Raw genomic sequence first — 14,781 nt, 5'->3', positions numbered from 1 at the left:
TTCTTTAGTACATTCATTCTTGGCACTGAAGAAGAAAAACACTAACCCTTAAGCTAGTGATGGAGGTGGGAGTGGAGGGGGCAGTGAGGATTAGCTGACTTCTTCATTCACACGTTTTGGTTTCCATGGGAGAGAGAGAGCACATGTGTGATGTCAAGATTACAAAATCTTCCCTCCTCACTCTTGTCTCCAAAGAAGTCAAACCCCTTTTAAGAGCTCTATCCTCTGACTTATGCTCACCCACCTTCACTTGTCACAAAAAAAGAACCTTTATCAAGAGAGGGAAGTCTATGATATTTCAGTATGTAGTCAATGTAGTCACCTCTTTTATCATCATACCAGAGGGTGTCATGATGAAGCTTAATATACCACAGAAGAAAGAGATTTACAGAATAGTAGTGAAAATCCAACCCGAACTCAGCAGAAAGAAAGTAGTTAAAGGCAAAGAGTGAGTCAGCTCTACAGACACTGCCATAGCTGCCAAGCTATACACTGCCAAGGAAAACATGGATATTCATACAAATCTCATCGAGGTTTGCTGACTGACGCTGTTGTTAATGCCCTATGTTCTCACCATATTAATTAATACCGCAGAGAAAGTTTACTGAGGACCTGGCAGTGCAGTTTGATTCTCTGCTGTGGACTGATTTGTATGTCACCAAAATTCATATGTTGAAGCCCTAACCCCCAATGTGATGTTATTTGGAAGTGAGCCTCTGAGAGATCATTAGGTTTAGATGAAGTCATGAAGGTAGGGGCCTGTGATGGGATTAGTGACCATAAGAGAAGAGACACCAGAAAGCTTGTTATTTCACTTTCTTCATCATATGAAGACACAGTAAGAAGACAGCCATCTGCAAGTCAGGAAGAGTGCTCTCACCAGAACCCAATCAATCTAATCTCAGATTTTCAGCCTCCAGAACTATGAGAAATAAATTTATAATGTTTAAGCCACCCAGTCTATGGCATTTTGTTATGGCAACCCAAGCTGACTAAGACATCCTCCTAGGATTCTCCCTAAACTTAGCACCCCCAAGTGATTAGTGGTAAGTTACTTTAGTGTATACTATCTGCTCCCAGTACCTTCAACTCTTCCATTCCTCAAAAAAAGCTCTAGAAAATTTTCAAATTGCATTAAAATAACTTCTCTTCACTCCTCTTGTTTGTTCTCATCAAGGCTATGTCCAGGTGAACAATTCTAGACATTTCCATCCTTATGCCTTTTGTTTATGAGACTTCAAAGAAGCTTGCAGATTGGGCAAAGTTCTCATCTCCACTCCAAGTTTCCATTTCTCCTATGAAAAATTTCTGGAGTAGAATAAAGCTGCAGTTGGAAGAAAAGTCAGTATTCTTGGGAAAGAATGCAAGTGCAAGGGAGCATTTTGAAAGGAAATAATATTCTCAGGCAATAATGAGAGGAAGTGGTTAATGGGAGGGGAAGATAGTATTGATAAAAAGCAGATGCCTCCTACCACAGGTTTGGAGTGGACAGAAAATGAGTAGGAATGGCAATGGCTAATGTAATATGCCTTTCTATCACTTCTAGAGACCCTGACAAAATTTGTAGTGAAACTATCCTTCCCAGAACTTGATTGATTTGGAAAGCATTCACTTGTAGTATTCAATGGTGTGAACTACAGATGAGTATCTACCTCACAAGGCTATTGGGTAAATTAAATGAAATAATATATGAAAAGTGTTTAGCATGGACCCTGGCTTATGGTAATCAATCCATAAGTGGAAGCTGTTATAGTTGCTGTTGTTGCTGTTGGTGGTGGTTAAATTAGGGTTTCCTTATCATGGTAACTGTGTTCCTGTCAATGTCAGGTTTTCTCTAAGTTAGTTTTGTCATAACAGCAATTGTAGTGAGGGGAGACAAGAAGCTGATAGCAGTCCTGGAAATAACCTGAGAAACCGTGAATCAAGAGATAGATGAAATGCACCATCCATCCCACTACATGAACTTAAGAGTCATCAATGACATCTCTCTCTCTCTCTCTCTCTCTCTCTCTCTCTCTCTCTCTTTCCCCCTCACTCTCAATCTACCACCAAGCTCTATTTATTTCTTCTCTCAAATATCTATTGACTGGCTGCCTAATTGCTCTCCCAACTTTTCTTATTGCTCCCTGATAATCTATTCTTCACAAAAAGGTCAGTGTAATCATCTTAACATGCAAATTATGACATCCTACTGACCAGAACAATTTGAAGTCACACATTTACCTCCATTCTTTTGGCAAATCTCACTAAAATGATGGTAATTTCAGGAGAGATGATGTTCACAATACAATTTTTGAAGCTAGAAAATAGAAGTACAAGGGTAACTGACTTAGCAGACCTGAGGAAATTGAATCCAAGACTGATATTGGGAAAAGTTGATAAGCAACATAATTCATAACAAAAAATTTCCAAAGGTTCAGAAATTGGTGGTACCAGTATTTCTGGAAGTGGGGGATGAAATTGAGGCTGAAAAGGATAATATTGCTTAAAATTTTATTTAGTGGTTAGATCCCAAGATCCTGTCTACAACTTCACACAATTGGCTGGTTGTCTTTGCCCTTCTCCCCATCAAATATGTGAGGTTTATTCTCTGGAGAGAGTAAAAAGAAAGGTCTCTGGACTGGGCAAACATTGAGCACAGTTGAGGCAGAGGTACTCTATGAAAAACAAACAGGAAAATTAAGAAGTTTACATATTGATTGTTGAGACTCTTAGCCCTTTACCCCACTTGGTGCTCAGAATTCTGGCAACCAGACTTACAACCTTCAGGCAGGGTATTGAAATATTCTTCTTTGGGAATATAAAAAAAACAATAAAAAGACCTAAAGATGCTTGTAGAAGTGGTTACCCAATGAAAAACCCAACCAGATCATCTTGTAGTAAATCCCATTATAGTAGACTAAAGTGATCCTCCTGGTGTTCATGCCTTTGTGTAATTCTCTCCCCTGGAATGTTGTTGAGACCTGTGACTTGCTTCTAACCAACAGAATATGGAAAAAGTAATAGTATTTACTCCCACTATTAAGTTACATTATATAAGGTTCTGCCCTAGCAGACTGTAGTCAAGGTGTCTTCTTGTGGGCTTGATGAAATAAGAAGCCATGATGAAGAATTCCACATGGCAAGGAACTGCCAGTAGCTTTAAGGAACAGTGGGTGGCCTCTAGCTAACAGTTAGCAAAAAGCCAGGGCCTTCAGTCATATGGCCACAAAAAAATAAATTCTGCCAAAATCCTGAATGGGCTTGGAAGCAAATCATTCCCCAGTTAAATCTACAGATGGGAATGCATCCTAAACAACACCGTTATTCATCCTGTGAGACCCTGAGCATCCTATGCTGGGCTTAACTCCTGATACATAAAAACTATGAAATACTCAATATGTGTTGTTTTAAATCATAAACTTTGTGGTAATTTGTTACACAACAAAATAAAACTTGCACTCATAGTCTACAAGTCTCACTAAGCACTCTGATTTTCTAATCAACTTTTTAGGAACCTACTTAGAAATATGAGCAGAGGGGCGCCTGGGTGGCTCAGTTAAGCATCCAACTCTAATTTCAGCTCAGGTCTCATGGGTTCATGAGATGGAGCCCCATGTTAGGCTCTGTGATGACAGTGTGGAGTCTGCTTGGGATTCTCTCTTCCTTTCTCTTTCTGTCTCTCTGTGCCTCTCCCCCACTCATGCACTTGTTTGCTCTCTCTCTCTCTTTCTCTCTCTCAAAATAAATAAATAAACATGAAGAAAATAAAAATAAATAAATATGGGAAGATAACCAAGGATGATGAGTTATCTGAGGAATGCTTCCAATATCAAAGATAGAGATATAAACCAACAAATAAACCAAAAACTAAAAAGAAACAGAGAGATGAAAAATAACCACTATTAACATTAAAAAGATTAAAGAAGATATTGCATCCACCAAACAAGAACAAGATGATATTTTTAAAATAGGATGCTGAGAGAAGACAATTTTAGTCTTAAAAATTCCTTGAATTTCTTATAAAGAGTTGTGTAATAAAGAATTTGTCTAGTCTTCATCACAGGTTCCTGGAAGGGAGCTTCTAAACCCCAAGAATCTCTTGAGTGATAGGACTGTCTTTGAGGTTCATGTTAGGCCTCTGGGACCATGTTTGAATTTATGCTCACGAGGTGACTCATGGTGAGCACCTAGATACTTTCAGGATGGGGGCTGGCCATGCTGGAAAGACCAATCATGCAACTAGTTGCATCTGGCTTTGAGCCAGATGGTATCAGCTCAATTTGATTTCTGAGGAGAAGAAGGGGGTTGGAGATTGAGTTCAATTACATGGTCAATTAACTAATCAATTATGTCTAATAATAAAGCCCCCCACACATAAAATATCTCTGGACACCAAGGTTCAGGTGAGCTTCCTGGTTGGTGAGTACATTGATGTGGCAGAAAAGTGCATCCTGACTCCATTTGTGGCGGGGGGTGTGTGCAGGTAGGACATGAAGCTCAACTTTAGGTACCCTCCCAGAATTAACTCTACAGGTCTCCTCATTTGGCTAGTCTTGATTTGCATCCATTGTAATGAAAATATAATCATAGCACTTTCCTGAGTTCTATGATTTGTTCTAGAGAATAATCAAACCTGAGTCATGGGAACACCTGAATTTGTAGCCAGCAGGGAAGAAATGTGAATGTCCTGATGACCCCTGAATTTGTGACCAGCATCTAAAATGTGGGCAATCTTTTTGGGAAATACTCACTTAACCAGTGAAGTTTATGCTAACTCTGGGTAGTTAGTGTCAGAAATGCACTGCAGTATTGCAAAAGGGTTGGAGAATATAAAACTGAAGAAATATCCCAGAAATAGAGCAAACAGACAAACAGACAAAGAGAAGGGAAATAGAAGATAAAATATAAGCAAGTTACAGGATCAGTCCAGAAAGTTCAACGTAAGAATGAGTTCCAGAAAAACAGGTTAGAAGAACTGAAGAGAATAACATGAAAAAAAATAATGCAAGAAAACATCTCAGGATGAAAAGATAGTTCTAAGATTTAAAGGGCCCACAGAATTCCCAGTGCGATGGAAGAAAATAGACACATGTATGCCATGTGACGTTGCACACATAAGGGCAAAACAAAGAACCTAACAACTTATAGAGAAGAAAAATTAAAAAGATAACTTACACGAGATCAGGAAGCAAAATAACCAGTCTTCTCAAAAGTTAGGAGTGTTCAAAATTATTCAAAATTATTAGAGATATGGCAGGGCGGGAGCAGTGCCACAAATCTAAAGAACAATTAGGCCATACTGAAGCAATTCAGAAGGATGTCTCCCAGAAGATGAAATTGATAGAAGAGCCAATGCTTTCAGTACTGTCCATCTTCACACATTGGGAGAAGAGTTAGTTGGGGAATAGGTTATAGATAAAGTAATTTTAAATATATAGAAAAATAATAAATTGAATAAACAAGACAATTATCAGCTCCATAAAAACACAGATGTACAATAAAGAAAAGTCATCATAGTATGCTACATAGCTCATCTGTGAATAGGATTTCCATGTTCATAAAAATATAAACTCTGAATATTGATATAATCAAAATTGCAACGTAACTGTACTGACAGAGTGGTGGAATGGGAAGTGTTTGCATGGGGGCTAATGGTAATAATGAGCTAAACTTTTCTTTTCCATAGAATATTTAACCTGAAAATTATATATTAGCTTTATAACAATGTTATTTAGCTAAAGAAGTTCAGAGTAAGTTGCTTCTGGCAAATTGATAATGGGGGAGAGGGATGACAGCTGTTATAAATAACTATTTGTTTCTTTAAATTGCATACAAAATAAAAAATAATTAGAAAATAAAAACTGCTTTTAAAAGAAAATTTAAATCAAATCATGTCACCAAATTGCTTAAAACTCCTAGTGGCTTACCACTGCACTTAGAATCAAATCCTAAGTCTTCCACGACTTATATAGCTCATCATGATTTAAATCCTGCCTATTTTGCTCCATCTCGTACCATTCCCCCCACCATCTCTAAGCTGCAGCCACTCTGGTCTACTTTTTCTTCCTCAAACATAATGAGCTTGTCCCAGTCTCACAGCCCTTGTGCTTGTTATTCTCTCTGTCTGGAATCACTCTCCCCAGGTCTTCTCATAGCTGAATCCTTCTTTTCATTCAGGACTCAGCTGAAAGTTTATTATTTGGAGATGTCTTCCACAATCAGACAAACCCAAATTGGGGGACAGTTCTGAAAGTAACTTACCTATACACTTCAAAAATGTCAATTTCAAGAAAAACAAAAGCTGGGGACTATTTTAATTTTATAAATGTTTATTTAATTTTAAGAGAGAGAGAGAGAGCATGAGTAGGGGAGGACCAGAGAGAGAGGGAGACACAGAATCTGAAGCAGGCTCCAGGCTCTGAGCTGTCAGCATAGAGCTTGATGCAAGGCTTGAACCCACTAACCACAAGATCATGACCTGAGCTGAAGTCAGATGCTTACCTGACACTTAACTGACTGAGCCACCCAGGCACTCCAAAGCTGAAGTCAGATGCTTACCTGACACTTAACTGACTGAGCCACCCAGGGACTCCAAAGCTGGGAACGATTTTAGATGAAAGGAGACTAAAGAGATAAGAACAATTAAACACAATCTATGATTTAATCCTCTATATTTAAAAAAAGTTATACAGAGCATTATTGGGACAATTGGAGAAATTTTGATAATGTGTTATATATTAGATAATATTAATGCATCATTGTTAAACTTCCTGAGTATGATAATTATATTGTGTATATACAAGAATGGTTTTGTTCTTATGAGATGGATGCTGAAGTGCTTATGGGTGGAGTGTCATGATGTCTGCAACTAACTTTCAAATAGTTCAGCCAGAGAGATAGATAGAAAGACAGAGAGAGAGAGAGAGAGAGAAGAGAAGAGTTATAGGTATCATGCAAATGTAACAAAATGATAACAATTGGTTAATATTAATGAAGAACATATATGTTCACTGTATTATTCTTGCAAGTTTCTGAATGATCGAAAACTTTCCAAATCAAAAGTTGGTGGGAAAATAAATATTGAACTTTAGTAGGTTTATCAATAGCAATACAGATGAAGTAATTGCAAACTATTTTGGATATTTTATAGGATTAAGCAGATGAGTAAATATATTGACCAAAGTAGTCCTCTAGACAGTTTCTATCATATCATCTATTTTGTTTTCTTTATCGCATTTCTCATTGTCTAAAACATTATTTTGTTTATGGACTTATCTGTCTGTTTAATGTCTGTATTTCTCCCACCTCCTATCCAATAAATGCTATTTGAGTAGAGATGGCATGTATTTATTGGTAAATTTGCAGCATGCAAACAAGTGTCCAGCACATAGTAAATGTCTAATAATTACTTGAGGAATGAATTAATGAATGAATGAAGCAATCCCAAGAAACCTTGGGTATAAACCATGGTCAGGCAGCTGAAATTTTGCCCCTAAGGTCAAGTTAAGACTCTGAAGCCCAGTTGGCAAAGGGCCTTGTTATTGCAGAGACCTGTGAAGCTGATAGAGGAAAAGTAGAGGGAAGTCAGCCTCATTCTGGCATATGGAGTGTGGTTAAAGGGAATAAGACCTATAGGAAATGGCAGTGACCCCAAAGGTTACAACTAGAGGATAGGGACTTAAAACTAAAAGGTGAATGATGATGGAGAGGTCCTGGAAAGGACTGTTTAATGCTTTAATCTTCGTCCAAGAAAACCGAGTCATATGACACCTTGCCCTTGCAAGTCACTTCAGTTGTGTAGAGACTCTTCCCTGAAATTCCCTGTTATCACAGAGCCAATGAATTGTGCATTTTGAGCTAAATCTTGGTAAGAGAGAAATAGGGGAAGAGGAAAAGGGGTATCTGAGAACACAGTAGGTGAGTCTTTGGAGGAAAGGAAAGCTGCCTTTATCCCCAACTCTTTTTATCACAATAGTTCTGCCTGTCAACCTCCTTTTTAAAAATTTATTTTCCCTGCCTGTTTCTCCCTCCTCTACCATTCCCCTTCTCCTGACCCCACCATGGGTTGGCGCCAGAGAGAAGCGTTGGTGGAGACTGGTGGGGTAGTAATTTGTGCAGGGACAATTCTTATTAAAATAACCCTTTTGTTTTTCTGGATAAGGAAACACACACATTCCAATATTGAGAATGAATATTGCAGTTGTCTGCCTGCTTCCATTATTGACATCACACCATGAGGGTTCTAAGACAGAATTTTTTCCAGTCTTTCTAAACACCATCACCTCAGGAATCCTATCAGCTCTACACACTCTCTCACCCCCACCCTAGCACCCCTCACACACACACACCTGTGACCTGTCACACCACATTCTATCACTTCTTTCTCTGTGGCCTTAAAGCAATCTGTTTTCTCTTATTAATCCAAGTTCAGTTTAGATCCTTGGAAGTTCAGAACTTGATGACTGCTTCTCATCAGCTTTCTCCCATATCTAAGCCATAGTAAGTCAAAGATTCTGCAAAGATCCATTTTCTCATCCTCCTTCAAATTGTCCTAGATCTCTTAATCTGCTTTCAGGTCCACAACCATCCCACTGCTTCCTGCCTAAGAAGACCTTCATCATCAGTTAGATGATGTTCATTCATCATCAGTTAGAATTTGAAATTAGGAATTCCATCAGCATGTTGAGTCCATGGAAGCCAAATAAGCCATTATGGCCTGAATCCAAATGTATAGGCAGGTGGTTAAGCAGGTCAGGCCAGCAGCCTTGGCAATGCAGACCCAAAACTAGAGTTTGCAGCAAAAATCAGGAAAGAATCATGATTTCACAAATGACCCTGGATTAACTGGATACCAGCTCAAGGGGGACAACATAGATTTGTAGGTGCTTCTAGAACCAAGTATACCATCAAAGATAATTTTTCTCACCAGTTGGTTCTACTATATCACCCCCATATTCAAGCAGTCTTCATTGGCTCCTAATTACCTTTAAAATCAAATCTTCAAACCTTTCAGTCTGGCATCCAAGGCGTTTTACATCTCCCCTTCTTCCCACCACTCACTCTGCTCTCACCTTATCTCTCATCAATTCTTGGTATGATCTGTCTACCTCAATCAGCCTGGCATATTCTCACTATCAAGTTTCAATTCTTGCTCCTCTCTTTGCTTGTAATGTCTTTCACTTTATCTTCCCAGACCCACATTAATTGTATCATTCAAGACACACTTCAAGATATACTCCCTTCTAAGAAGCTTTCCCTAATTCACTCACAGTAATTAAAGCTAAAACAGACTTTAAAGCTCGCTGATCAAATTCAACTTTACCACTTCCCCCCAATTTTTTAGATGAGAAAACTTGAGGCCCAACAATATTAAGTGATTTGTATAAGGTCATGCTGTGAGTTTAGTGGTAGAAACTTAATCTGAAGCCAGATTTCCTGACTCTTTGTCCACTTTCCTTTCCACACTGCCATACTTTGTCCCCACTGCCCCATCTCACACACACAAGTACAAAGTGTGGTGTCATGATCACAAACTAAGATCTGTGTTTGGATGGCTTATTCACCTGTATTTGGTTTATCTCAACCACCAAGTTCTAATAATTCTTGAGGGAAGGGATTGTGTATAATATTTCTGCCCCCTCTTTTCTTTCCCCATGGCACGTAAAAGGGCTGTATATACCTCAGACTAGTGGTAAATGCATCTTAACTGTGGAGTGCTTCACTTCAAAAAAATATATAAAAAGAGAACCAATAAAACGAGTACACTCAGGGTGGATTATTATATCACATCCATATTCAAAAAGGTTCCCCTAAACAGGGACCTCCTATAGTGAGCTTGGTTACATATCATTAACTACCATCCAGAGAGAGAGAGAATGAGAGCTGAGAAACCTGGAGGTAAAAATGTAAGAATACTGCTCCTCTCACAGGCTTGAGCAATAGACAGGCGTTAAGGCAGACTTCCCATTTTGCGATAGAGAGGATTTACACATCCCCTGTCTTCCAACCCCCAACTCAGCACTAGCTCTGGTCTCCCTTGGCTAGGAATTGAGTGACACAAGTTCTAAAAGTCTGTTCCACCATTAACTATCTCTGTGACCTAAGACATAGCACTTAATCTCACTGGACTTGTGTTTTCTCATCTGTAAAAGGTTAGGGGGTGGGAGTGTCAGATGGAAGTCCAGACTTGCTTTGCCTCACACATTTGCTGTGAGGCTGAAGTGAGATAATATATGTGAAAGTGCTTTAAAAATCAAAAGGCATTATATGAATGCAAGGTATTAACTTTTTAATTCCCAATCATGTATCAATTAAATCCTAGGAGACTAGAGCAAACAAAGGTTTGCATGTTAATCCCATCTAAATTAATTGTCTGAATCCTCTACCTTCTCTGTAAATGCTGTTCTTCATCCCATCTCTTTATTTTATTTGGTAGAATATTATAAAGGTTGCTATTTTAGCTTTGCACATTGCCGAGGTGGCAGGAATGGAGGAGGTTGGCAGCTGCTAAGACTCAGGAGAGGCACCTATTTTTTTTTTTACTAAATTGTTCTAAAGGGGGAGTGGTAGGGAAATTGAAGCTGTTGGTCAAGGAAAAAAGGGCTTCCACTCTAGCTCCGTAGTGTCATTCTCTCATTCAATAATGAAATGAAAATGAAAAAAAAAAGGAGAAATAAGAGCTTTAATTTTGCCACATTTCTCAGGTTTTCTTTCCTTTACCTCTCCAGAACTCCTAGTATGCCTGAAATCAAAGGATCTCTGTGCTGGCTTGGATGAGCTTTATTTTGGGTATAATCAGGATAAATGCTGGGCATGGGGATGAGGTAGCACATTACATATTCAAAGATTTGAGGGGCGCCTGGGTGGCTCAGTTAAGCATCAGACTTTAGCTCAGGTCATGATCTCACAGTTCATGAGTTCAAGCCCCATGTGCTGACAGTTCAGAGCCTGGAACCTGCTTCAGATTCTGTGCCTCCCTCTCTCTTTGCCCCTTCCCTGCTTGCACTCTGTCTCTGTCTCTGTCTCTATCTCTCTCTCTCAAAAATAAACAAACATTAAAAATTTGAAAAATAAGATTTGAGCTCACTGTACTGATCCATTCTTCATCCATCACAGTTGAGTAACTTATATAATATGTGCCAGAGTCCTATGTTAAGGACCATGTCTGCCCTGGGACATCCAGAACCACGTCCACTCAAGCCTCTATGGAAATGGTCATCATTCTTATTCTTATGCAGCTCTTGGCCTTTATATCAGTATTGTTCAATTAGAAAAGAGCCTCTTAAGAGATCATAAATCATTTGAAATATCAAATACTACTAAAAAGCCATGCAGGGAGAAAAAAACACACCCTAACCAGTAACCTGCAATGAATCATCCACTTAACAGACATTTCCTGGATCCTTACTATGGCCTCAGCCCCAGGTTAGGTTTTGAGGAAAATGCACAAGCATCTCAGTAAAGCTTTCTTTGTTAAGTGACTGGCAGACTATGGTGGAGAGGAAGGTATAGATAAGAAATAGCAAAGTTGTCTCCCCAAATCAAGCACCAGTAAACTCTAACCTTCCGCTACAGTGGTCCTATATAAGCATTGTATTCAATTTTGGGCTGAGGAGAGACTAGAAAACAAAACAAAACCTCGCAATAACATAAAGCAATAAGGCAGTTTGTGATGTACTAAAAATGTCTTTAAATTAATCATACTATAATCCAGGCAGTATATAACCCACCCTAATGGAGCAAAAGCCATACACAAACAACTATTTCAGCATTTACCCTCAAACTGACCTTGTAGCAAGAGTTTACATCATAAATTTTGGATTCCTTGTGGTTGAGTACAGAATTATAGACAAGAGTATCAATGAAGATATATAAAACAATAGCTCCAAGTTGTCCCCTGGTGGTGTCCTGCTTGATGACACCTGGTCTATGCCAAACCCCACCCTGTCACTCTAACCCAAGAGGCCATCCTGCTCAGTGACTTCTCTGCCTTCAGCCCTTCTAATTATGTGCCAGGGTTTGGTTAAAATAAGATTTAAATGTGAGATACTGGTCCCTTCCAAGGACAGAGATTTCACCAAAGTCTGAAAGCCTGAGAAGTGAGTTCCAAGCATACGTGCAATGGCTAGTCAGATCTGACATCTGTGTGCTTCAATCTGAACTCTTAAGGGTTAAAAGCAGCTTGGCTGCTTAAGTGTGGAATAGAAGAGAGGAGAAAAAGCCCAAGGAGGGTGAAGAAGATGAACCCCTTGTGTGAATTCACTGGAAGGAGGCCTGCCATCAGTGAGGGTCTTGATAGACAGTGCTCACCTCTCCAGGGTTTCCCCAGCCCCAGAGGTTAGGGATGGTCCTGGCACTAGCTTACTAGCTGCCTAAGAATGTAACCCTTCTCCAGAAGGGTGGGCTTAGACTGTGATGCTGCAGTGAGAATCTGGGAAATGCAGATCTGATCAGAGATTCTGGTCTTTGGAGGGGGCTAGGTGAGACTGTCTTTTGTCGTATTATTTACTACTGGTACGTGATGTAGGAAACAGAAAAATGTGGCAGGTTCTAGAAAATTCCAGGTGGGTCAGTGTCATTTGGCAAAAGAAGAGGGATTAGTGGAAGATATGGTCTAGGAGGAGATGATGAGAGGAGGGGCTGCAGAAAGAGAGCTGCCATCCACAACTGCAGTATTATGTGTGTCAGAGATAAATTAACTTGTCATATTTCAAATTAGGTTTATAGGTACTTTCCCCATCCCCCCCCCCCACAGCAGTGGCTTAACGGGTGGTGTTCTCAATTTTTAATTGCAGTTTTGCAGTATATTGGCGTCTGAAGTCTAGGTCTGACTGAGATGATGGTTTGTATGTGTGTGTACGTGACTAACAGTCTAGGGATGTTCTAAAGTCTCCCGATGTAGTGGGAAGGGTGCTGCGGCAAGGACTGGCCTGACTCTTCTCAAGAGAATCTTACATCTCTAACGTCAGAGTGCTATCAGGAGGTGCAAAAGGTGTGGGTGGTGCAGTGAATTTCCCCTAACCCAAGACACACACACACACACACACACACACACACACACACACAGTAACAAGTTCAGTAAAAAGTCCTGTTAATGCCTGGGAAGTCCACCTAAAAGCAAAGGACGGTCTCCCATGGCCAGGGCGAGCCAGGCGGATTCCCAAATCACCGCGGAGACCAGGACAACCTTGGCTCCGGAGCGCGCAGCCCAGGCGCCGCTTCCCTGGGAACTCTTGCCTTGCTCTAGGCGCTACATCTGCAGGCTGCTGAAAGCCGGGGCTCCAGCCATCTCTCATCACACACCTTTCCCGAAGCACCCCAAGCCCTGTACCCAACAGCAACCCCCTGCGATCTGGCAAAAGCTCAAAAATGCAAAAAACTGAGGCGGAGTGCAAATTGTACTTCAAAGGACTGAACACACACACACACACACACACACCCCAACCCCGTGCCGCTTAAATTTCTTCCCCCGGTTAGAAAGGAGGATTACTTGCCCACTGAGGCTTGGAGATGGGGGACAGGAGGTTGGTCCAAGGCTAGGCTCACCTGCTGCTGAGGTGAGAGAGCAGACACAGGATGCAAGCTGTTAAGAGCAGCAGCTCACAGCTGAGTGGCTGGGGGAGGGGGTTCCAAAGACCCTCAAGTTCGACTCCGGCTTTTTTTTTTTTTTTTTTTTTTTTTTTGCATTCACGTCACCAAAGGGTTAAACTGCTGGGCTCCAACCCCCCGCCCCCGGGCCGCTCCACTCCCTCCTCCCTTTTTTTGTCTCTCCCCCCCCCCCCCCACCTCCAGCACGTCGCTAGGAGGTCATCAAGCGCTCTGTCCAGTCCCCGTTCACAAGCCCCTCTGCCTCCCGCCCATCGGACCCGTGGCTGCTTACGAAGAGGTGTGCGCTCACCGAGGGGCGTGTTCCAGCACTGGGAGACGCCGAGCGCCCCTGGGTTAGACCTCAGAGCGGAGCCAGCCATGGAGCGGGGCGGGGGAAAGTTTGGCATCCTGCAAGGGGTCGTCAAACTGGAGTGGGCGGGGCGCCCGAGGGTACTTTAGCCCTCTGAGCTCCCGGGTGCTAGCTGCCCAGACCTGAGGAGGTGTGCGGCCATGGACAGCGGAGCTGCCGCGGCCCAGGGCACTGACACGCCTCAGGATGGAGAGCAGCCCGCGGAGTCTCCAGAGCCGCCGCCGCCGTGGCCGCCGCCGCCGCCGCCGCGGGCTCCTCCGCTGCTCCACGCGCCTTCGCCGGAACCGGTACCGCAGTTCTGTCCAGAGCCTGTTCCGGAGCCCTGTCCGAGAGCGACCCCAGAACCAGCCCCAGAACTCGACACTGAAACGGTCCCAGAACCAGATACAGAACCGGCCCCCAAGCCAGCTCCAGAACCAGCCTCAGAACTCGATACGGAACCGATCTTAGAACCAGCCACGGAACCGGCCCCCGAGCGGGCTCCGGAACCAGCCCCAGAACCAGCCACAGAACCAGCCACAGAACCGGCCTCTGAGCCGGCCCCAGTACCAGCCACAGAACCGGCCCCTGAGCCAGCCCCAGAACCAGCCCCAGAACCAGCCACAGAGTCCTGCCCTGAGCCGGCTCCAGAGTCCCGTCCGGAGCCGAGCCCAGCACCACGTCTATTGCAGTGTCCGGTGGTAGCTCCAGAGAAGGGTCCAAAGACATCATCGCCCCGAACGCCAGTGCTGTTCTCCAGTATCAAGGTAAGAAAAAGACCCCCTGGGGCGGGGGGAAAAGAAGTAAAATGAGGCCAAAAGGCTACCGAGCTTGTGGGACTCTGTACCCGAAGCATCCCATTT

General features: G+C 42.1%; 1 protein-coding gene across 1 annotated transcript in view; it reads left to right on the top strand.

Moving 5' to 3' along the window:
* Positions 1 to 13,955: 13,955 nt before the first annotated feature.
* DGKK (diacylglycerol kinase kappa) overlaps positions 13,956 to 14,781 on the top strand; it is a 156,367-nt gene continuing 155,541 nt past the window's right edge. The window contains exon 1 of the mRNA XM_053202325.1: positions 13,956 to 14,685. Within this exon, the coding sequence (XP_053058300.1) occupies positions 14,080 to 14,685 (606 nt within the window). The 5' untranslated portion in view covers positions 13,956 to 14,079. The remainder of the gene's footprint in view (positions 14,686 to 14,781) is intronic.

Source organism: Acinonyx jubatus, chromosome X (assembly GCF_027475565.1).
Source record: "Acinonyx jubatus isolate Ajub_Pintada_27869175 chromosome X, VMU_Ajub_asm_v1.0, whole genome shotgun sequence".
NCBI classification, from domain to species: Eukaryota; Metazoa; Chordata; class Mammalia; order Carnivora; family Felidae; genus Acinonyx; species Acinonyx jubatus.
Note: the sequence above shows the minus strand (reverse complement) of the source record. Positions and strands in the feature narration are given on the sequence as shown.